The 24,463-nt window shown below is 35.5% G+C and overlaps 1 protein-coding gene across 2 annotated transcripts in view; it reads left to right on the top strand.

Annotated features, from left to right (window-relative positions):
• LOC140504873 (NACHT, LRR and PYD domains-containing protein 3-like) overlaps positions 1–24,463 on the top strand; it is a 396,422-nt gene that overhangs the window by 36,992 nt on the left and 334,967 nt on the right. For both annotated transcript variants that reach the window (XM_072610239.1, XM_072610238.1), the window contains 6 exons: positions 4,871–5,029; positions 6,428–6,583; positions 13,251–13,409; positions 14,822–14,977; positions 21,644–21,802; positions 23,200–23,340. In XM_072610239.1, the coding sequence (XP_072466340.1) occupies positions 4,871–5,029; positions 6,428–6,583; positions 13,251–13,409; positions 14,822–14,977; positions 21,644–21,802; positions 23,200–23,340 (930 nt within the window). The remainder of the gene's footprint in view (positions 1–4,870; positions 5,030–6,427; positions 6,584–13,250; positions 13,410–14,821; positions 14,978–21,643; positions 21,803–23,199; positions 23,341–24,463) is intronic.

The following is a 24,463-nucleotide window of genomic DNA, read 5'->3' as shown; positions in this document are numbered from 1 at the left end:
ATGTACAATAGTACGTAAGAGAGGATTCAAAATATACAGCAATAGATTTCCATTTCAAGAAAGCCCATATAATAAATACGACACATTTTGTTCAGAGCTGTCCATCTTTTCTTTGCTTCCTTCTAAGTTTTCTTTTGCTCTCTCCTGTACACTTTTGACTTTGTTCTCCCCTAGTGCCCCAAAAGGTACAATTAAGTGATGATATATTTGCATATGTTTATGCACATATATGTAGATATGTATACATGTAAAACCACACAGAAGCACTTAATATATATATGTGCATACATACCGTATACACATACCTAAACTTAAATATTTATAACCATACTCATATGTAGAAATATACATTCATGTGCATCTATGCATGATTGCACTATATCTAATTGTCCTCTGTTTCTCTGAGGGTGGATAACATCTTCATAAGTCCAACTCTTTCTACCCTTCTTAAAATGCAACTAATCATTTCCTACACCACAGCAATATTCCAACCTTATACTCTAGTTATGTTAAATAGTGTAAAATTATTGAATGTGGCTAACGTATAGTATAGTTTTCCTGTTTTTCTCTTTTGAGTCAATCTATTTTAGCTTTATCTTTGTCTGAAGTCGTGGTTAATACCCCCGGTTTTCTTCCCCTAATACATTTTACTCCTGAACTTTACTTTCTATTTGTGCATATCTCTTCTTTTCTATTCCTCCTTCCTCTTCTACTTTACTTCTACTGACTACCTTGCCCTCCTATTACTTAATTTAGCTCCCCCAAAGATCCCTCCTATATCCTCTTCCCCCACCCCTTCATCTTATCTTTTTAATTCTGTCTGAATGAAGACTTTTATAGCCTTCCAAATATATGTTATTCCCACTTCATTGCATTTCTGCTAATCTAGAAGCCCTTCTGTACCCTCCTTTGTCCTATTCCCACATGCTCTTATTTGTTTATAAATTTAAAAGACTTTTATTCAATTCCAAATGTATAAATTGTCCTCTCTTTACCTCAAATATGATGTGAATAGGGTTCCTGAATACCAGGCTTCCTCCTCCATCTGATTCCTCTGTGGCAGTTCCCCCTCTTGCACCTCATTTATATAAGATAATGATTCTTTTTACATTTTCTTCAACAGTTCCATGTTTTAGAATTGCCTCATACTCAGATTTACACCAACCTTTCTTTCAAAATATGCAATTATTCATAAAAGTATTATACATACATCTTACACCTCCTCATATAAAGAGTGAATAACCTGTCCTTATTGTGTCCCTTTTCGTTACTCTTTGAGGTATACCTTATATTTCTCTTGGATTGTGTATGTCAAATTTTCCATTAATTTCAGATTTTGTTTTATTTTTTTTTACAGCAAAATCCTGAAAGTCTGGCAATTCATTGAATGTCTTTTTTTTTTTTCATTTAGGATTTTGCTTAACTTTGCAGGGTATGAGAAACCTTTCTGGCTACCGTTCCAGTTTATTTGCTCTTCAACATATAGTGTTCCAAGACTTTGAGTGACACCATTGCTAAGACTTGTGTGATTCCAATTGTGGCTCTGGCATATTTGAACTTTTTTTTTTTTCTCTTTTCAACTCAGAAAAATAATTCTTAGTAATTTAATTGTGATAGTATTAAATAAATAAACTGACCAGGTAAAATTGCCATTTAAAAATGATATTGGCTTTATGCACTCATAAATAATCAATATTTCTGCAATTATTGAAATATGTCTCCATTTGTAAGATGAATGATTTACATTTTTGTTCATGTAGTTCCTAGGTCTGTTGTGGTAGGCATAATATCAGGTATTTTACACAGTGTAAACATTTGAAATGATCTAAAACAATATTGAATAATATTGTTGATACATCATGTAGTCATCCTATAGTCTTTTAATCGAAACTATTTTAGCTTTAATTTTGTGTGAGATCATGATTACAATCCCCACGTTTTTTACATAATACATTCTACTCTAGACTTTTATTTTATCTCTGTGTGTTCCTTACTTTTTTTATTGTGTTTCCTGAAAGCAACATGTTGTTGAATTCAGATTTTTAATCCATGCTGCTGGTTCCATTTTATGGGTATATTCACCCCATTCACATTCAATTGTAATTAATTTGTGGTGTATTTCTCTCTATCCTAATTTTTTTCTCACTATTCTTCTCATCCTATTTCCCCTATCCCTCTTCACTATGCTAATTCATTTCTACCTGTACCTTGTGCTCCAGTTCCCTAATCTACCCTCCTAAGAGTCCCTTCCTTATTCTCTGCCCCCACCCTCTGCCTTAGTCTTTCTAATAGATTCTTCATTATACCCCCTCCTAATTCTTAATCTATACACTCTTCTGAAAATCCTTCCCTTATCTTATTCCCTTTCCCTATTATTGCTTTCTAAATTTAGAAGACTTTATGCCCTTCTAGATGTATATGTGGTTTCCAATTTAAACCATTTCCAATAAGAGTAAGGTTTCAGCACTACCAGCCTTCTTCCTTCACTTGCTTCTTCTTTATCAGTTATTCCTTTGGTGCCTGATTTGTATGAGAGAATTGCTCCTTGTTAATCTCTCTCTATGCACTTTTATTGTTTTAGAATCACCCCATCATACCCATCTCAGCCCAAGTCTTTCTTTCAAACTATGCAAATAATGATGAAAATCATGAGTACTATTAACATTTTGACATATAAGAAGTAGTTTGACTTTATTGAGTCCCTTATAATTGGTTGTTATGTTTACCTTATATTTCTCTTGGATCTCATATGTTGAATGTTTAATTAAGTACTGATTTTTTTGGTCACATACCTGAAAAGATTTCAATTTGTTCAATATCAATATTTTTTTTTCCATTTAGGATTTTACTTAACTGTTGGGTAAGTTACCCTTGGATGTAATCCCAGTTATTCTTACCCTACAAAATATAGTATTCTAAAACCTACAGTTCTTCAACACAGTAGCTTCTATTTATTGTGCAATTCTGATTGTAGTTCCATGATTTTTAAATTTTTTTCTTGTTGCTTGTAATGTTTTTTTCTTAACCTAGAGACTTTGAAACTTGGCTACTGTATTCCTGTAAGGTTTTCTCCAGGGATCTTTTAGGTGGTAATAGGTGAATTTTTTCCCTCTATTTTTGTTTTACCTTCTTGTTCTGGAACTTAAGGGAAATTTTCCTTAATAATTTCTTGTAAAATTGTATCAAGATTTTTTTTAATATACCTTTCAGGTGGTCAGACTATTCTCATATTATTTCTCCTCTATCTATTCTCCAAATCAGTTGTTTTTGTGATGAGATGTATCACATTCTCTTCTATTTTTTATTCTTCTGATTTTGTTTTATTATGTTTTTGGTTTCTTATAACATCATTAGCTTCCCCTTGATCCCTTTTAGTTTTCAAGGCATTATTTTCTTCATTAAATTTTTGATGATGTATTTCCTTTTGGTTGACTTTCTTTTCATAAGTTTCTTGGATTACTCTTTATGTTTCTCCCATTCATTTTAATCCTTCTATGCAACATGATTAAGTGGAAACTGTATTTAATAACAATGTATGTGTAGAACATATATAAGATTGCATGCCATCTTGGGATGGGAGAGGGGAGAACGGGTAGAAAGTGGGGGAGGGAGGGGAACAATCTAAGATGTGGAAGTGATTGTAGAAAACTGAAAAGAAATAAAATAACCGAGGAAAAACAGTTTTTACTCAAATCTAATTTAGCAAAAAATTTCAAAGGCAAAGAGATAACTGTGAAAAATATTTGTATTAAGTGTCTCTGATAAAGTGCTCATGCTCATAATATATATGGAACTGTTTCAAATGTATGTGACTAAAAGCCCTTCCCTAATAAATAAATGGTAAAATATATGATCAAGAAATTCTTCAAAGGAAGGAGGTAATAACAATCATGAAAAAAATGTTTGAAATGAGTGAAAGTAAAAATAACAAATGAGTGTAAAAATTCTGCAAACCACAAATAATTAGAAAAATGAAAATTAAAGCAATTTTAAGGTTCTACCTTGCACTTATCAGACTGGCAAACATGGCATAAGAGGAAAACGACAAATATTATAGGGCCTGTGAAAGACAGGTACATCAAAGTGCCTTTGGAGGAGTTGTGATGGGTTTTGTCCTTCTGGAAAACAATCTGAAATATGCCCAGAAGGACCCTTAAATGTGTATAGTCTTTGACCCATCTATACTTCTACTGGAATTATACTCCAAAAACAAAAAAAATCCTATAAAAAGGAAAGGGGTCGATATCTCCAAAAATATTTATAGCAGCTCTTTTTTTCAGTAGCTAAAAATTGGAAATGAAAGTGTCCTTCACTTCAGAAATTACTAAACAAATTCTAATGGAATTCCATCGTGGCATAAAAAATTGGTGAGCTGGACGGTTTCAGAGGTTATTGGGAAGGACTTATACAACTTACACTTTGACATCAACAATGTAAATGGGAATAGAAGAAAAATGAAAACTTAATCTGGTGGTATTATAATGATCAATTACTGCTCCCCCCCCCCAAAAGGTATAAGAATATACCTTCCTCTCTTCTTTGTGGAAGTGGCAGCAATGTGGATGTGTAGTCCATAGAGTATCAGTTACCTCATATGTTGCCTGATTTTTCTAAATTTTTTCCCCCTTTTCTTCTTTGTTACAGGGAATGGCTTTAGGAGTAGCAGATGAGGAAACATATGTAGAAATGAAAGTGTTGTCAAAACCAGGGGTACAAGTGGAAATTTTTTCAAAATAAAAAAATTTCATGAGTATGCCCAACCTGGCTCAGCACTACAGTGGTGTAATGTGACCTTCTTTCCAGAAAAGAAAGAAAGAAATCCTGGACAATGAAACAATTGATTTAACCTATGTTTGTATGTCTCCTACAGGTTGGAGGAGTTCGAGGTACCTTGTTCATGTTTTCAATATCTCTTCTCTGCTCCCAGTTTGAAAAGCCTGCACTTGAATGATATTACCTTTGAGGATTATGGGATGAAACTGCCATGTGAGACCCTGGAAAAAGAGAACTGTCAGCTAGAGACACTAGAGTGAGTCCTATAACTCTCCTCTCTTGAGAGCCTCCTGAGCATTAGGGCCATCAGCTCGAAGTAAGCAGGAAGAACCACACTGATTTGGGGAGGGTGACTGCAGGCTGCCTGTCTCAGATCAGGGGAGGCTTCATCCACATTGATTCCTCTTGGAAATTTTGCACAATAGACCCTTCTCTTCACCAGGCTTTTGGGACCAGTTTATTCAGGGGAGTATCCACTTCCCTCTGATATCCCATTGAAACTTCTCTGACCTTCCCTTGATCTATCCCCATGAATTGCTAAAAAGTTATGTTGTCTTTTCCCTATGTTTCTTGTTCTAGAGGAGCTTAGTTCTAGTATGAGAAGGATGAGTTGCGCTGATAGGCAATAATAGGGGGAAAGAACCACTATTTCAGTGAATAAAGGCTATTGTAAGGGTCCCTTTTGGTGGAGAAGGGTCTCCTCCATACTCCTTCACCCCAGCTTCTCACCATTACAGTCTGAAACATCAGTGCCTGCTCATCTCACTATCTCCATAGCCCTCTGATAAATTAGGGACATTGTCCCCCAGAAGAGCAGAAGCAGAGCTGTCATCTCCATTCTAACAATTGCTGTGGTCTCAGTGGAAGAGTTGGTAGAAGTGGGGGAGGTGTTGAGGCATCATGGCACTGGCTTCAACCTGTGAAAAGGCAGGGATGGCAAGGTCAGGGAAGAGTTAGTAATCTGCTTTGACTAGAACAGAGAGTGAGTTAACCAGGATAAAATAGAGAAAGAATGTCCCCTCCACCATTGTAGATACTACCTCTCTCTTATAATTTTACATTTTGCTTTCTGTGTCACAGTGTTGGTTTAGATTGAGTTTATTTTACACACACACACACACACACACACACACAACCACTCCAGATCCTTTCACACAAACTGTTGTCTTTTCAAGAAATCCTATAATTAACACAGTTGCTTTATGGATGTCGTTTCATAATACATTCTACAATTTTGTTTGGAATGCAAGTAAAGCATCCTGGCATCTTTCTTGAAGCACACACCTTCTCCCCCTTTTCAGTACTCAGACATTTGTAGCATTCTTGTTGTGTGACAGTTTTTCTGTTCTTCCATGTTATGTCTACATTTATCAGTAAGCTGCTTGACACATTATTTTGTTATTTGGGGGGATTCTGCACCAGGAATTTGTCAATATTAGTGTAACGATAAATCCAGTCCCTCTCTCTATCCCCATCCCCATCCCTGTTACAGATGTAGGGATATATGGGGAGCTGAGGGGGAAAGGATGATTTATTAATATGATGATTCTAAAGGAGCTGTGAGATTGAGCTCTTTCCCTCTGACAAATCAGGAGTAAATGAATCCTGGAGAATGTAATTGACCATATTCTCTCTGGTTTTCTGTGTCCTTCAGAATATCCTGTTTGAAGCAATGGCGTGTTTATGATATGGATTTTTCCTTGCCTGCGAACCATAAAAACTTGTTACTCATGGGTACTTGCTTTCAGCGTGTCATGGAGCTTCTGTGTAGTGTCTTAGCACAACAGAATTGTAAACTACAGGTGCTCAGGTGAGTTCCTATGAGATTTCTTTTGGGTGAGTATCTTAGGTTTCATGGTCAATGGGGGAAGGAGGAGCACAAGTTGGGGAGGGAGATTGCAAACTCCTTTTTTTAGGAGTTTTAGGAATCCAGATCTCATCGATTTTCATTGCTATAGTGATTGTTTCTTCTGAGAAATTAACCAGAAAGTGGTTTGATCAGGGGTTTCTCATGTTATCTCTGAAAGACCTAGTTGATGCATCACTTAGTTCCAGCACTGTCACGTGGTAAATTCTTTACTTTCTCAAACCCTGCCCCTGTGTTTTTTTTTAAATTTCTTGGGGTTTTGCTTCTTTGTTATGAGCTGAGTTCTAAAGTGAGGAGGATGAGCACAGTTGGAGGAGAGACAGAACAAAGTTTTGATGAGGAAAGACTCTGCTGTACTCAGTGAATAAATTCATTAAGGTGTGACCTGCTTTATTCGCTGATTGCACAGGCTGGAAATGTTTGTTTCTCAAAGCTATTACAAAATCACCAAGTTGACACAGACCTCAAAATTCATCCATTCCATCACATCCCTGACCAGGAATCCTCTAACAACATCCCTGACATATGCTCTTCTGCCTCCCCATTAGAGGAGCTGTGATAGGGAAGCCATTAGCTTATAAGGCAGCTCATTTTATGCTTGAACACTGCAGAGGCAGAAAATTTGTCTTGATAGAGAACTAAGTTCTGGCTCTCTTAAACATACAGACCATTATGTCCTTTTCAAAGGACTAGAGAACATTTCAGATCTCCTCCACGTCACTGACCTTCAGTTACTTCAAGTTATTGATTCTTTTCCCCAGGCTATATTTGTTTCCCATCCTCTTGAATTCTTGTCATGCTTTTCTGGACATGCTGTCTTATTAGTCTGCTTATTAAATGAAGCAAAGATCCATCGGTGGTAAAGAAGAGGGAGGGGATAGTCCTTTTGTCAGTATCCTCTCATTTGTAGGTTTCACTGCTCCCATTTGTTTGTGTGTCATAATTGTTTCCCTTTAACTTCGTCGCATCAGCTGAACCCTCCCTTGAAACTGAGATGAGCATTAAGTAAAACCAAATGACCAGCACCATATCTGGCTGTGTGTATATATGTCATTCTGCTTCCATAGTCTTCCTACTAAGGAAGAAATGTGTTTTATCATTAGTTCTCAATCATTCATATTTTTCTTTATAATTACTGTGATCTCAACTGCCTTTTCAGTGCTGTTATTGGTCACACTATTGTAACAATATGTAAACAGTATCTTGACTCTGAGTTTTGAATTCTGTATCACTTCAGAGAAGCCTCCCCACATTTCTCTGAATTCTTCCTATTTTGTTTTTTTAAAAAATGTTTAAAATTCATTGACAGTTTTAAATTAAAATTAAATTTAAATTCATTTTAAACTTAAATTCAAAATGAGAAAAGAACAAAAGCACATTTCCATGTACACAGTAGAACATGAGAGGATGCAATCAATTTTCATTTCATGAAGACCTATGTAATAGATCCTAGACATTATTTTCAAAGTAACCCAGGTTTTCTGTGTTTCCTTCTAAGTTTTCTTTTTTTCTCTGCTGTGTATTTATTTCTTTCTCTTCCTTTCTCCTTCCCTCTCTCTTAGAGACTTCTGCATTTAAGCAATGTATGTATGCATGCATGTTTATATACATATGCACATAGGTACATAACTTTTAAAAATTAATTTATTTTAAACTTATGCAAAACTTAAATGCACAATAAGAAAAAGAAAATATTATAAACTGAAATAGCAAATAAGGAAAGAAAAATAAGCATTGCCATGTACAATAGTACGTAAGAGAGGATTCAAAATATACAGCAATAGATTTCCATTTCAAGAAAGCCCATATAATAAATACGACACATTTTGTTCTGAGCTGTCCATCTTTTCTTTGCTTCCTTCTAAGTTTTCTTTTGGTCTCTCCTGTACACTTTTGACTTTGTTCTCCCTTACTACCCCAAAAGGTACAATTAAGTGATGATATATTTGCATATGTTTATGCACATATATGTAGATATGTATACATGTAAAACCACACAGAAGCACTTAATATATATATATGTGCATACATACCGTATACACATACCTAAACTTAAATATTTATAACCATACTCATATGTAGAAATATACATTCATATGCATCTATGCATGATTGCACTATATCTAATTGTCCTCTGTTTCTCTGAGGGTGGATAACATCTTCATAAGTCCAACTCTTTCTACCCTTCTTAAAATGCAACTAATCATTTCCTACACCACAGCAATATTCCAACCTTATACTCTAGTTATGTTAAATAGTGTAAAATTATTGAATGTGGCTAACGTATAGTATAGTTTTCCTGTTTTTCTCTTTTGAGTCAATCTATTTTAGCTTTATGTTTGTCTGAAGTCGTGGTTAATACCCCCGGTTTTCTTCCCCTAATACATTTTACTCTTGAACTTTACTTTCTATTTGTGCATTTCTCTTATTTTCTATTCTTCCTGCCTCTTCTACTTTACTTCTACTGACTACCTTGCCCTACTATTACTTAATTTAGCCCCCACCAAAGATTCCTCCCATATCCTCTTCCCCACCCCTTCATCTTATCTTTTTAATTCTGTCTGAATGAAGACTTTTATAGCCTTCCAAATATATGTTATTCCCACTTTATTGCATTTCTGCTAATCTAGAAGCCCTTCTGTACCCTCCTTTGTCCTATTCCCACATGCTCTTATTTGTTTTTAAATTTAAAAGACTTTTATTCAATTCCAAATGTATAAATTGTCCTCTCTTTACCTCAAATATGATGTGAATAGGGTTCCTGAATACCAGGCTTCCTCCTCCATCTAATTCCTCTGTGGCAGTTCCCCCTCTTGCACCTCATTTATATAAGATAATGATTCTTTTTACTTTTTCTTCAACAGTTCCATGTTTTAGAATTGCCTCATACTCAGATTTACACCAACCTTTCTTTCAAAATATGGAATTATTCATAAAAGTATTATACATACATCTTACACCTCCTCATATAAAGAGTGAATAACCTGTCCTTATTATGTCCGTTTTCGTTACTCTTTGAGGTATACCTTATATTTCTCTTGGATTGTGTATGTCAAATTTTCTATTAATTTCAGGTTTTGTTTTATTTTTTTTTACAGCAAAATCCTGAAAGTCTGGCAATTCATTGAATGTCTTTTTTTTTTCATTTAGGATTTTGCTTAACTTTGCAGGGTATGAGAAATCTTTCTGGCTACCGTTCTAGTTTATTTGCTCTTCAACATATAGTGTTCCAAGACTTTGAGTGGCACCATTGCTAAGACTTCTGTGATTCCAGTTGTGGCTCTGGCATATTTGAACTGTTTTTATTTCTCTTTTCAACTCAGTAAAATAATTCTTAGTAATTTAATTGTGACAGCATTAAATAAATAAACTGACCAGGTAAAATTTCCATTTAAAAATGATATTGGCTTTATGCACTCATAAATAATCAATATTTCTGCAATTATTGAAATATGTCTCCATTTGTAAGATGAATGATTTACATTTTTGTTCATGTAGTTCCTAGGTGTGTTGTGGTAGGCATAATATCAGGTATTTTATACAGTGTAAACATTTGAAATGATCTAAAACAATATTGAATAATATTGTTGATACATCATGTAGTCATCCTATAGTCTTTTAATCGAAACTATTTTAGCTTTAATTTTTTGTGAGATCATGATTACAATCCCCACTTTTTTTACATAATACATTCTGCTCTAGAGTTTTATTTTATCTCCGTGTGTTCCTTACTTTTTTTATTGTGTTTCCTGAAAGCAACATGTTGTTGAATTCAGATTTTTAATCCATTCTGCTGGTTCCATTTTATGGGTATATTCACCCCATTCACATTCAATTGTAATTAATTTGTGGTGTATTTCTCTATCCTAATTTTTTTCTCACTATTCTTCTCATCCTATTTCCCCTATCCCTCTTCACTATGCTAATTCATTTCTACCTGTACCTTGTGCTCCAGTTCCCTAATCTACCCTCCTAAGAGTCCCTTCCTTATTCTCTGCCCCCACCCTCTGCCTTAGTCTTTCTAAAAGATTCTTCATTATACCCCCTCCTAATTCTTAATCTATACACTCTCCTGAAAATTCTTCCCTTATCTTATTCCCTTCCTCTATTATTGCTTTCTAAATTTAGAAGACTTTATGCACTTCTAGATGTATATGTGGTTTCCAATTTAAACCATTTCCAATAAGAGTAAGGTTTCAGCACTACCAGCCTTCTTCCTTCACTTGCTTCTTCTTTATCAGTTATTCCTTTGGTGCCTTATTTGTATGAGAGAATTGCTCCTTGTTAGTCTCTCTCTATGCACTTTTATTGTTTTAGAATCACCCCATCATACCCATCTCAGCCCAAGTCTTTCTTTCAAACTATGCAAATAATGATGAAAATCATGAGTACTATTAACATTTTGACATATAAGAAGTAGTTTGACTTTATTGAGTCCCTTATAATTGGTTGTTATGTTTACCTTATATTTTTCTTGGATCTCATATGTTGAATGTTTAATTAAGTACTGATTTTTTTGGTCACATACCTGAAAAGATTTCAATTTGTTCAATATCAATATTTTTTTTCCATTTAGGATTTTACTTAACTGTTGGGTAAGTTACCCTTGGATGTAATCCCAGTTATTCTTACCCTACAAAGTATAGTATTCTAAAACCTACAGTTCTTCAACACAGTAGCTTCTATTTATTGTGCAATTCTGATTGTAGTTCCATGATTTTTAAATTTTTTTCTTGTTGCTTGTAATGTTTTTTTCTTAACCTAGAGACTTTGAAACTTGGCTACTGTATTCCTGTAAGTTTTTCTCCAGGGATCTTTTAGGTGGTAATAGGTGAATTTTTTCCCTCTATTTTTGTTTTACCTTCTTGTTCTGGAACTTAAGGGAAATTTTCCTTAATAATTTCTTGTAAAATTGTATCAAGATTTTTTTTAATATATCTTTCAGGTGGTCAGACTATTCTCATATTATTTCTCCTCTATCTGTACTCCAAATCAGTTGTTTTTGTGATGAGATGTATCACATTCTCTTCTATTTTTTATTCTTCTGATTTTGTTTTATTATGTTTTTGGTTTCTTATAACATCATTAGCTTCCCCTTGATCCCTTTTAGTTTTCAAGGCATTATTTTCTTCATTAAATTTTTGATGATGTATTTCCTTTTGGTTGACTTTCTTTTCATAAGTTTCTTGGATTACTCTTTATGTTTCTCCCATTCATTTTAATCCTTCTATGCAACATGATTAAGTGGAAACTGTATTTAATAACAATGTATGTGTAGAACATATATAAGATTGCATGCCATCTTGGGATGGGAGAGGGGAGAACGGGTAGAAAGTGGGGGAGGGAGGGGAACAATCTAAGATGTGGAAGTGATTGTAGAAAACTGAAAAGAAATAAAATAATTAACCGAGGAAAAACAGTTTTTACTCAAATCTAATTTAGCAAAAAATTTCAAAGGCAAAGAGATAACTGTGAAAAATATTTGTATTAAGTGTCTCTGATAAAGTGCTCATGCTCATAATATATATGGAACTGTTTCAAATGTATGTGACTAAAAGCCCTTCCCTAATAAATAAATGGTAAAATATATGATCAAGAAATTTTTCAAAGGAAGGAGGTAATAACAATCATGAAAAAAATGTTTGAAATGAGTGAAAGTAAAAATAACAAATGAGTGTAAAAATTCTGCAAACCACAAATAATTAGAAAAATGAAAATTAAAGCAATTTTAAGGTTCTACCTTGCACTTATCAGACTGGCAAACATGGCATAAGAGGAAAACGACAAATATTATAGGGCCTGTGAAAGACAGGTACATCAAAGTGCCTTTGGAGGAGTTGTGATGGGTTTTGTCCTTCTGGAAAACAATCTGAAATATGCCCAGAAGGACCCTTAAATGTGTATAGTCTTTGACCCATCTATACTTCTACTGGAATTATACTCCAAAAACAAAAAAATCCTATAAAAAGGAAAGGGATCTATATCTCCAAAAATATTTATAGCAGCTCTTTTTTTCAGTAGCTAAAAATTGGAAATGAAAGTGTCCTTCACTTCAGAAATTACTAAACAAATTCTAATGGAATTCTATCGTGGCATAAAAAATTGGTGAGCTGGACGGTTTCAGAGGTTATTGGGAAGGACTTATACAACTTACACTTTGACATCAACAATGTAAATGGGAATAGAAGAAAAATGAAAACTTAATCTGGTGGTATTATAATGATCAATTACTGCTCCCCCCACAAAAGATATAAGAATATACCTTCCTCTCTTCTTTGTGGAAGCGGCAGCACTGTGGATGTGTAATCCATAGAGTATCAGTTACCTCATATGTTGCCTGATTTTTCTAAATTTTTTCCCCCTTTTCTTCTTTGTTACAGGGAATGGCTTTAGGAGTAGCAGATGAGGAAACATATGTAGAAATGAAAGTATTGTCAAAACAAGGGCTACAAGTGGAAATTTTTTCAAAATAAAAAAATTTCATGAGTATGCCCAACCTGGCACAGTACTACAGTGGTGTAATGTGACCTTCTTTCCAGAAAGAGAAGAAAGAAAGAAATCCTGGACAATGAAATAATTCATTTAACCCATGTTTGTATGTCTCCTACAGGTTGGAGAAGTTCAAGGTACCTTCTTCATGTTTTCAGTATCTCTTCTCTGCTCCCAGTTTGAAAAGCCTGCACTTGAATAATATTACCTTTGAGGATTATGGGATGAAACTGCCATGTGAGACCCTGGAAAAAGAGAACTGTCAGCTAGAGACACTAGAGTGAGTCCTATAACTCTCCTCTCTTGAGAGCCTCCTGAGCATTAGGGCCATCAGCTCGAAGTAAGCAGGAAGAACCACACTGATTTGGGGAGGGTGACTGCAGGCTGCTTGTCTCAGATCAGGGGAGGCTTTATCCACATTGATTCCTCTTGGAAATTTTGCACAATAGACCCTTCTCTTCACCAGGCTTTTGGGACCAGTTTATTCAGGGGAGTATCCACTTCCCTCTGATATCCCATTGAAACTTCTCTGACCTTCCCTTGATCTATCCCCATGAATTGATAAAAAGTTATGTTGTCTTTTCCGTATGTTTCTTGTCCTAGAGGAGCTTAGTTCTAGTATGAGAAGGATGAGTTGCGCTGATAGGCAATAATAGGGGGAAAGAACCACTATTTCAGTGAATAAAGGCTATTGTAAGGGTCCCTTTTGGTGGAGAAGGGTCTCCTCCATACTCCTTCACCCCAGCTTCTCACCATTACAGTCTGAAACATCAGTGCTTGCTCAACCTACTATCTCCATAGCCCTCTGGTAGGTTAGGGACATTGTCCCCCAGAAGAGTAGAAGCAGAGCTGTCATCTCCATTCTAACAATTGCTGTGGTCTCAGTGTAAGAGTTGGTAGAAGTGGGGGAGGTGTTGAGGCATCATGGCACTGGCTTCAACCTGTGAAAAGGCAGGGATGGCAAGGTCAGGGAAGAGTTAGTAATCTGCTTTGACTAGAACAGAGAGTGAGTGAACCAGGATAAAATAGAGAAAGAATGTCCCCTCCACCATTGTAGATACTACCTCTCTCTTATAATTTTATTTTTTGCTTTCTATGTCACAGTGTTGGTTTAGATTGAGTTTATTTTATACACACAGACACACACACAGACACACACACACACACACACACACACTCCAGATCCTTTCACACAAACTGTTGTCTTTTCAAGAAATCCTATAATTAACACAGTTGCTTTATGGATGTCGTTTAATAATACATTCTACAATTTTGTTTGGAATGCAAGTAAAGCATCCTGGCATCTTTCTTGAAGCACACACCTTCTCCCCCTTTTCAGTACTGAGACATTTGTAGCATTCTTGTTGTGTGACAGTTTTTCTGTTCTTCCATGTTATGTCTACATTTATCAATGAGCTGCTTGACACATTATTTTGTTATTTGGGGGGTTTCTTCACCATTAATTTGTCAATATTAGTGTAACGATAAATCCAGTCCCTCTCTCTGTCCCCATCCCCATCCCTGTTACAGATGTAGGGATATATGGGGAGCTGAGGGGGAAAGGATGATTTATTAATATGATGATTCTAAAGGAGCTGTGAGATTGAGCTCTTTCCCTCTGACAAATCAGGAGTAAATGAATCCTGGAGGATATAATTGACCATATTCTCTCTGGTTTTCTGTGTCCTTCAGAATATCCCGTTTGAAGCAGTGGAGTGTTTATGATATGGATTTTTCCTTGCCTGCGAACCAGAAAAACTTGTTACTCATGGGTACTTGCTTTCAGCGTGTAATGGAGCTTCTGTGTAGTGTCTTAGCACAACAGAATTGTAAACTACAGGTGCTCAGGTGAGTTCCTATGAGATTTCTTTTGGGTGAGTATCTTAGGTTTCATGGTCAATGGGGGAAGGAGGAGCACAAGTTGGGGAGGGAGATTGCAAACTCCTTTTTTTAGGAGTTTTAGGAATCCAGATCTCATCGATTTTCATTGCTATAGTGATTGTTTCTTCTGAGAAATTAACCAGAAAGTGGTTTGATCAGGGGTTTCTCATGTTATCTCTGAAAGACCTAGTTGATGCATCACTTAGTTCCAGCACTGTCACGTGGTAAATTCTTTACTTTCTCAAACCCTGCCCCCGTGTTTTTTTTTAAATTTCTTGGGGTTTTGCTTCTTTGTTATGAGCTGAGTTCTAAAGTGAGGAGGATGAGCACAGTTGGAGGAGAGACAGAACAAAGTTTTGATGAGGAAAGACTCTGCTGTACTCAGTGAATAAATTCATTAAGGTGTGACCTGCTTTATTCGCTGATTGCACAGGCTGGAAATGTTTGTTTCTCAAAGCTATTACAAAATCACCAAGTTGACATAGACCTCAAAATTCATCCATTCCATCACATCCCTGACCAGGAATCCTCTAACAACATCCCTGACATATGCTCTTCTGCCTCCCCATTAGAGGAGCTGTGATAGGGAAGCCATTAGCTTATAAGGCAGCTCATTTTATGCTTGAACACTGCAGAGGCAGAAAATTTGTCTTGATAGAGAACTAAGTTCTGGCTCTCTTAAACATACAGACCATTATGTCCTTTTCAAAGGACTAGAGAACATTTCAGATCTCCTCCATGTCACTGACCTTCTTTTACTTCAAGTTATTGATTCTTTTCCCCAAGCTATATTTGTTTCCCATCCTCTTGAATTCTTGTCATGCTTTTCTGGACATGCTGTCTTATCAGTCTGCTTATTAAATGAAGCAAAGATCCATCGGTGGTAAAGAAGAGGGAGGGGATAGTCCTTTTGTCAGTGTCCTCTCATTTGTAGGTTTCACTGCTCCCATTTGTTTGTGTGTCATAATTGTTTCCCTTTAACTTCGTCGCATCAGCTGAACCCTCCCTTGAAACTGAGATGAGCATTAAGTAAAACCAAACGACCAGCACCATATCTGGCTGTGTGTATATATGTCATTCTGCTTCCATAGTCTTCCTACTAAGGAAGAAATGTGTTTTATCATTAGTTCTCAATCATTCATATTTTTCTTTATAATTACTGTGATCTCAACTGCCTTTTCAGTGCTGTTATTGGTCACACTATTGTAACAATATGTAAACAGTATCTTGACTCTGAGTTTTGAATTCTGTATCACTTCAGAGAAGCCTCCCCACAGTTCTCTGAATTCTTCCTATTCTTTTGTTTTTTTAAAAAATGTTTAAAATTCATTGACAATTTTAAATTAAAATTAAATTTAAATTCATTTTAAACTTAAATTCAAAATGAGAAAAGAACAAAAGCACATTTCCATGTACACAGTAGAACATGAGAGGATGCAATCAATTTTCATTTCATGAAGACCTATGTAATAGATCCTAGACATGATTTTCAAAGTAACCCAGGTTTTCTGCGTTTCCTTCTAAGTTTTCTTTTTTTCTCTGCTGTGTATTTATTTCTTTCTCTTCCTTTCTCCTTCCCTCTCTCTTAGGGACTTCTGCATTTAAGCAATGTATGTATGCATGCATGTTTATATACATATGCACATAGGTACATATCTTTTAAAAATTAATTTATTTTAAACTTATGCAAAACTTAAATGCACAATAAGAAAAAGAAAATATTATAAACTTAAATACCAAATCAGAAAAGAAAAATAAGCATTGCCATGTGCAATAGTACATAAGAGAGGATTCAAAATATACAGCAATAGATTTCCATTTCAAGAAAGCCCATATAATAAATACGACACATTTTGTTCAGAGCTGTCCATCTTTTCTTTGCTTCCTTCTAAGTTTTCTTTTGCTCTCTCCTGTACACTTTTGACTTTGTTCTCCCCTAGTGCCCCAAAAGGTACAATTAAGTGATGATATATTTGCATATGTTTATGCACATATATGTAGATATGTATACATGTAAAACCACACAGAAGCACTTAATATATATATGTGCATACATACCGTATACACATACCTAAACTTAAATATTTATAACCATACTCATATGTAGAAATATACATTCATGTGCATCTATGCATGATTGCACTATATCTAATTGTCCTCTGTTTCTCTGAGGGTGGATAACATCTTCATAAGTCCAACTCTTTCTACCCTTCTTAAAATGCAACTAATCATTTCCTACACCACAGCAATATTCCAACCTTATACTCTAGTTATGTTAAATAGTGTAAAATTATTGAATGTGGCTAACGTATAGTATAGTTTTCCTGTTTTTCTCTTTTGAGTCAATCTATTTTAGCTTTATGTTTGTCTGAAGTCGTGGTTAATACCCCCGGTTTTCTTCCCCTAATACATTTTACTCTTGAACTTTACTTTCTATTTGTGCATTTCTCTTATTTTCTATTCTTCCTGCCTCTTCTACTTTACTTCTACTGACTACCTTGCCCTACTATTACTTAATTTAGCCCCCACCAAAGATTCCTCCCATATCCTCTTCCCCACCCCTTCATCTTATCTTTTTAATTCTGTCTGAATGAAGACTTTTATAGCCTTCCAAATATATGTTATTCCCACTTTATTGCATTTCTGCTAATCTAGAAGCCCTTCTGTACCCTCCTTTGTCCTATTCCCACATGCTCTTATTTGTTTATAAATTTAAAAGACTTTTATTCAATTCCAAATGTATAAATTGTCCTCTCTTTACCTCAAATATGATGTGAATAGGGTTCCTGAATACCAGGCTTCCTCCTCCATCTAATTCCTCTGTGGCAGTTCCCCCTCTTGCACCTCATTTATATAAGATAATGATTCTTTTTACTTTTTCTTCAACAGTTCCATGTTTTAGAATTGCCTCATACTCAGATTTACACCAACCTTTCTTTCAAAATATGGAATTATTCATAAAAGTATTATACATACATCTTACACCTCCTCATATAAAGAGTGAATAACCTGTCCTTATTGTGTCCGTTTTCGTTACTCTTTGAGGTATACCTTATATTTCTCTTGGATTGTGTATGTCAAATTTTCCATTAATTTCAGGTTTTGTTTTATTTTTTTTTACAGCAAAATCCTGAAAGTCTGGCAATTCATTGAATGTCTTTTTTTTTTCATTTAGGATTTTGCTTAACTTTGCAGGGTATGAGAAATCTTTCTGGCTACCGTTCTAGTTTATTTGCTCTTCAACATATAGTGTTCCAAGACTTTGAGTGGCACCATTGCTAAGACTTCTGTGATTCCAGTTGTGGCTCTGGCATATTTGAACTGTTTTTATTTCTCTTTTCAACTCAGTAAAATAATTCTTAGTAATTTAATTGTGACAGCATTAAATAAATAAACTGACCAGGTAAAATTTCCATTTAAAAATGATATTGGCTTTATGCACTCATAAATAATCAATATTTCTGCAATTATTGAAATATGTCTCCATTTGTAAGATGAATGATTTACATTTTTGTTCATGTAGTTCCTAGGTGTGTTGTGGTAGGCATAATATCAGGTATTTTATACAGTGTAAACATTTGAAATGATCTAAAACAATATTGAATAATATTGTTGATACATCATGTAGTCATCTTATAGTCATTTAATCGAAACTATTTTAGCTTTAATTTTTTGTGAGATCATGATTACAATCCCCACTTTTTTTACATAATACATTCTGCTCTAGACTTTTATTTTATCTCCGTGTGTTCCTTACTTTTTTTATTGTGTTTCCTGAAAGCAACATGTTGTTGAATTCAGATTTTTAATCCATTCTGCTGGTTCCATTTTATGGGTATATTCACCCCATTCACATTCAATTGTAATTAATTTGTGGTGTATTTCTCTATCCTAATTTTTTTCTCACTATTCTTCTCATCCTATTTCCCCTATCCCTCTTCACTATGCTAATTCATTTCTACCTGTACCTTGTGCTCCAGTTCCCTAATCTACCCTCCTAAGAGTCCCTTCCTTATTCTCTGCCCCCACCCTCTGCCTTAGTCTTTCTAAAAGATTCTTCATTATACCCCCTCCTAATTCTTAATCTATACACTCTTCTGAAAATCCTTCCCTTATCTTATTCCCTTCCCCTATTATTGCTTTCTAAATTTAGAAGACTTTATGCCCTTCTAGATGTATATGTGGTTTCCAATTTAAACCATTTCCAATAAGAGTAAGGTTTCAGCACTACCAGCCTTCTTCCTTCACTTGCTTCTTCTTTATCAGTTATTCCTTTGGTGCCTGATTTGTATGAGAGAATTGCTCCTTGTTAATCTCTCTCTATGCACTTTTATTGTTTTAGAATCACCCCATCATACCCATCTCAGCCCAAGTCTTTCTTTCAAACTATGCAAATAATGATGAAAATCATGAGTACTATTAACATTTTGACATATAAGAAGTAGTTTGACTTTATTGAGTCCCTTATAATTGGTTGTTATGTTTACCTTATATTTCTCTTGGATCTCATATGTTGAATGTTTAATTAAGTACTGATTTTTTTGGTCACATACCTGAAAAGATTTCAATTTGTTCAATATCAATATTTTTTTTTCCATTTAGGATTTTACTTAACTGTTGGGTAAGTTACCCTTGGATGTAATCCCAGTTATTCTTACCCTACAAAGTATAGTATTCTAAAACCTACAGTTCTTCAACACAGTAGCTTCTATTTATTGTGCAATTCTGATTGTAGTTCCATGATTTTTAAATTTTTTTCTTGTTGCTTGTAATGTTTTTTTCTTAACCTAGAGACTTTGAAACTTGGCTACTGTATTCCTGTAAGTTTTTCTCCAGGGATCTTTTAGGTGGTAATAGGTGAATTTTTTCCCTCTATTTTTGTTTTACCTTCTTGTTCTGGAACTTAAGGGAAATTTTCCTTAATAATTTCTTGTAAAATTGTATCAAGATTTTTTTTAATATATCTTTCAGGTGGTCAGACTATTCTCATATTATTTCTCCTCTATCTGTACTCCAAATCAGTTGTTTTTGTGATGAGATGTATCACATTCTCTTCTATTTTTTATTCTTCTGATTTTGTTTTATTATGTTTTTGGTTTCTTATAACATCATTAGCTTCCCCTTGATCCCTTTTAGTTTTCAAGGCATTATTTTCTTCATTAAATTTTTGATGATGTATTTCCTTTTGGTTGACTTTCTTTTCATAAGTTTCTTGGATTACTCTTTATGTTTCTCCCATTCATTTTAATCCTTCTATGCAACATGATTAAGTGGAAACTGTATTTAATAACAATGTATGTGTAGAACATATATAAGATTGCATGCCATCTTGGGATGGGAGAGGGGAGAACGGGTAGAAAGTGGGGGAGGGAGGGGAACAATCTAAGATGTGGAAGTGATTGTAGAAAACTGAAAAGAAATAAAATAACCGAGGAAAAACAGTTTTTACTCAAATCTAATTTAGCAAAAAATTTCAAAGGCAAAGAGATAACTGTGAAAAATATTTGTATTAAGTGTCTCTGATAAAGTGCTCATGCTCATAATATATATGGAACTGTTTCAAATGTATGTGACTAAAAGCCCTTCCCTAATAAATAAATGGTAAAATATATGATCAAGAAATTCTTCAAAGGAAGGAGGTAATAACAATCATGAAAAAAATGTTTGAAATGAGTGAAAGTAAAAATAACAAATGAGTGTAAAAATTCTGCAAACCACAAATAATTAGAAAAATGAAAATTAAAGCAATTTTAAGGTTCTACCTTGCACTTATCAGACTGGCAAACATGGCATAAGAGGAAAACGACAAATATTATAGGGCCTGTGAAAGACAGGTACATCAAAGTGCCTTTGGAGGAGTTGTGATGGGTTTTGTCCTTCTGGAAAACAATCTGAAATATGCCCAGAAGGACCCTTAAATGTGTATAGTCTTTGACCCATCTATACTTCTACTGGAATTATACTCCAAAAACAAAAAAAATCCTATAAAAAGGAAAGGGGTCGATATCTCCAAAAATATTTATAGCAGCTCTTTTTTTCAGTAGCTAAAAATTGGAAATGAAAGTGTCCTTCACTTCAGAAATTACTAAACAAATTCTAATGGAATTCCATCGTGGCATAAAAAATTGGTGAGCTGGACGGTTTCAGAGGTTATTGGGAAGGACTTATACAACTTACACTTTGACATCAACAATGTAAATGGGAATAGAAGAAAAATGAAAACTTAATCTGGTGGTATTATAATGATCAATTACTGCTCCCCCCACAAAAGATATAAGAATATACCTTCCTCTCTTCTTTGTGGAAGCGGCAGCACTGTGGATGTGTAATCCATAGAGTATCAGTTACCTCATATGTTGCCTGATTTTTCTAAATTTTTTCCCCCTTTTCTTCTTTGTTACAGGGAATGGCTTTAGGAGTAGCAGATGAGGAAACATATGTAGAAATGAAAGTGTTGTCAAAACCAGGGGTACAAGTGGAAATTTTTTCAAAATAAAAAAATTTCATGAGTATGCCCAACCTGGCTCAGCACTACAGTGGTGTAATGTGACCTTCTTTCCAGAAAGAGAAGAAAGAAAGAAATCCTGGACAATGAAACAATTGATTTAACCTATGTTTGTATGTCTCCTACAGGTTGGAGGAGTTCGAGGTACCTTGTTCATGTTTTCAATATCTCTTCTCTGCTCCCAGTTTGAAAAGCCTGCACTTGAATGATATTACCTTTGAGGATTATGGGATGAAACTGCCATGTGAGACCCTGGAAAAAGAGAACTGTCAGCTAGAGACACTAGAGTGAGTCCTATAACTCTCCTCTCTTGAGAGCCTCCTGAGCATTAGGGCCATCAGCTCGAAGTAAGCAGGAAGAACCACACTGATTTGGGGAGGGTGACTGCAGGCTGCCTGTCTCAGATCAGGGGAGGCTTCATCCACATTGATTCCTCTTGGAAATTTTGCACAATAGACCCTTCTCTTCACCAGGCTTTTGGGACCAGTTTATTCAGGGGAGTATCCACTTCCCTCTGATATCCCATTGAAACTTCTCTGACCTTCCCTTGATCTATCCCCATGAATTGATAAAAAGTTATGTTGTCTTTTCCGTATGTTTCTTGTCCTAGAGGAGCTTAGTTCTAGTATGAGAAGGATGAGTTGCGCTGATAGGCAATAATAGGGGGAAAGAACCACTATTTCAGTGAATAAAGGCTATTGTAAGGGTCCCTTTTGGTGGAGAAGGGTCTCCTCCATACTCCTTCACCCCAGCTTCTCACCATTACAGTCTGAAACATCAGTGCTTGCTCAACCTACTATCTCCATAGCCCTCTGGTAGGTTAGGGACATTGTCCCCCAGAAGAGCAGAAGCAGAGCTGTCATCTCCATTCTAACAATTGCTGTGGTCTCAGTGGAAGAGTTGGTAGAAGTGGGGGAGGTGTTGAGGCATCATGGCACTGGCTTCTACCTGTGAAAAGGCAGGGATGGCAAGGTCAGGGAAGAGTTAGTAATCTGCTTTGACTAGAACAGAGAGTGAGTGAACCAGGATAAAATAGAGAAGGAATGTCCCCTCCACCATTGTAGATACTACCTCTCTCTTATAATTTTACATTTTGCTTTCTGTGTCACAGTGTTGGTTTAGATTGAGTTTATTTTATACACACAGACACACACACACACACACACACACTCCAGATCTTTTTATACACACTGTTGTCTTTTCAAGATATGCTATAATTAATACGGTTGATTTATGGATGTTGTTTAATAATACATTCTACAATTTTGTTTGGAATGCAAGTAAAGCATCCTGGCATCTTACTTGAAGCACACACCTTCTCCCCCTTTTCAGTACTGAGACATTTGTAGCTTTCTCGTTCTGTGACAATTTTTCTGTTCTTCCATGTTATGTCTACATTTACCAATAAGCTGCTTTACTCATTATTTTGTTATTTTGGGGGTTTCTTCACCAGGAATTTGTCAATATTAGTGTAACCGTAAATCCAACCCCTCTCTCTGTCCCCATCCCCATCCCTGTTACAGATGTAGGGATATATGGGGAGCTGAGGGGGAAAGGATGATTTATTAATATGATGATTCAAAGGAGCTGTGGGATTGAGCTCTTTCCCTCTGACAAATCAGGAGCATATGAATCCTGGAGAATGTAATTGACCATATCCTCTCTGGTTTTCTGTATCCTTCAGAATAACCTTTTTGAATATATGGGTTCGTTCTTTCTTGCATGAGAACCAGAAAAACTTCTTCAACGTTACTTGCTTTCCGCGTGTAATTGAGCTTCTGTGTAGTGTCTTAGCACAACAGAATTGTAAACTACAGGTGCTCAGGTGAGTTCCTATGAGAGTTCTTTTGGGTGAGTATCTTAGATTTTGTGGTCAATGGGGGAAGGAGGAGCACAAGTTGGTGAGGGAGATTGGAAACTCCTTTTTTTAGGAGTTTTAAGAATCAAAATCTCATCCATTTTTGTTGCTATAGTTATTGTTTCTTCTGAGAAATTGACCAGAAAGTGGTTTGATCAGGAATTTCTCATGTTATCTCTGAAAGACTTACTTGATGAATCCCTTAGTTCCAGCACTGTCACCTGGTAAATACTTTACTCTCTCAAACCCTTCCCCTGTGTTTCTTTTTTTTAATTTTTTTGGGTTTTGTCTTCTTTGTTATAGGCTGAGTTCTAAAGTGAGCAGGATGAGCAAGTTTGGAGGAGAGACAGAACAAAGTTTTGAGGAGGAAAGACACTGCTGTACTCAGTGAATAAATTCATTAAGATGTGACCTGCTTTATTCGCTGATTGCACAGGCTGGAAATGTTTGTTTCTCAAAGCTATTACAAAATCACCAAGTTGACATAGACCTCAGAACTCATCCATTCCATCACATCCCTGACCAGGAATCCTCTAACAACATCCCTGACATATGTTCTTCTTCCTCCCCTTTAGAGGACCTGTGATAGGGAAGCCATTAGCTTATCAGGAAGCTCATGTTATGCTTGAACACTGCAGAGGCAGAAAATTTGTCTTGATAGAGAACTAAGTTCTGGCTCTCTTAAACATACAGACCATTTTGTCCTTTTCAAAGGACTATGGCACATTTCAGATCTCTTTCATTTCACTGACCTTCATTTACTTCAAGTTATTGATTCTTTTCCCCAAGCTATATTTGTTTCCCATCCTCTTGAATTCTTGTCATGCTTTTCTGGACATGCTGTCTTATCAGTCTGCTTAGTAAATGAAGCAAATATCCATTGGTGGTGAAGAAGAGGGAGGGGATAATTCTTTTGTCAATGTCCTCTCATTTGTGGGTTTCACTGCTCCCATTTGTTTGTGTGTCATAATTGTTTCCCTTTAACTTCCTCGCATCAGCTGAACCCTCTCTTGAAACTGAGATGAGCATTAAGTAAAACCAAATGACCAGCACCAATATCTGGCTGTGTGTATATATGTCATTCTGCTTC

Source organism: Notamacropus eugenii, chromosome 5 (genome assembly GCF_028372415.1).
Source record: "Notamacropus eugenii isolate mMacEug1 chromosome 5, mMacEug1.pri_v2, whole genome shotgun sequence".
NCBI classification, from domain to species: Eukaryota; Metazoa; Chordata; class Mammalia; order Diprotodontia; family Macropodidae; genus Notamacropus; species Notamacropus eugenii.
Note: the sequence above shows the minus strand (reverse complement) of the source record. Positions and strands in the feature narration are given on the sequence as shown.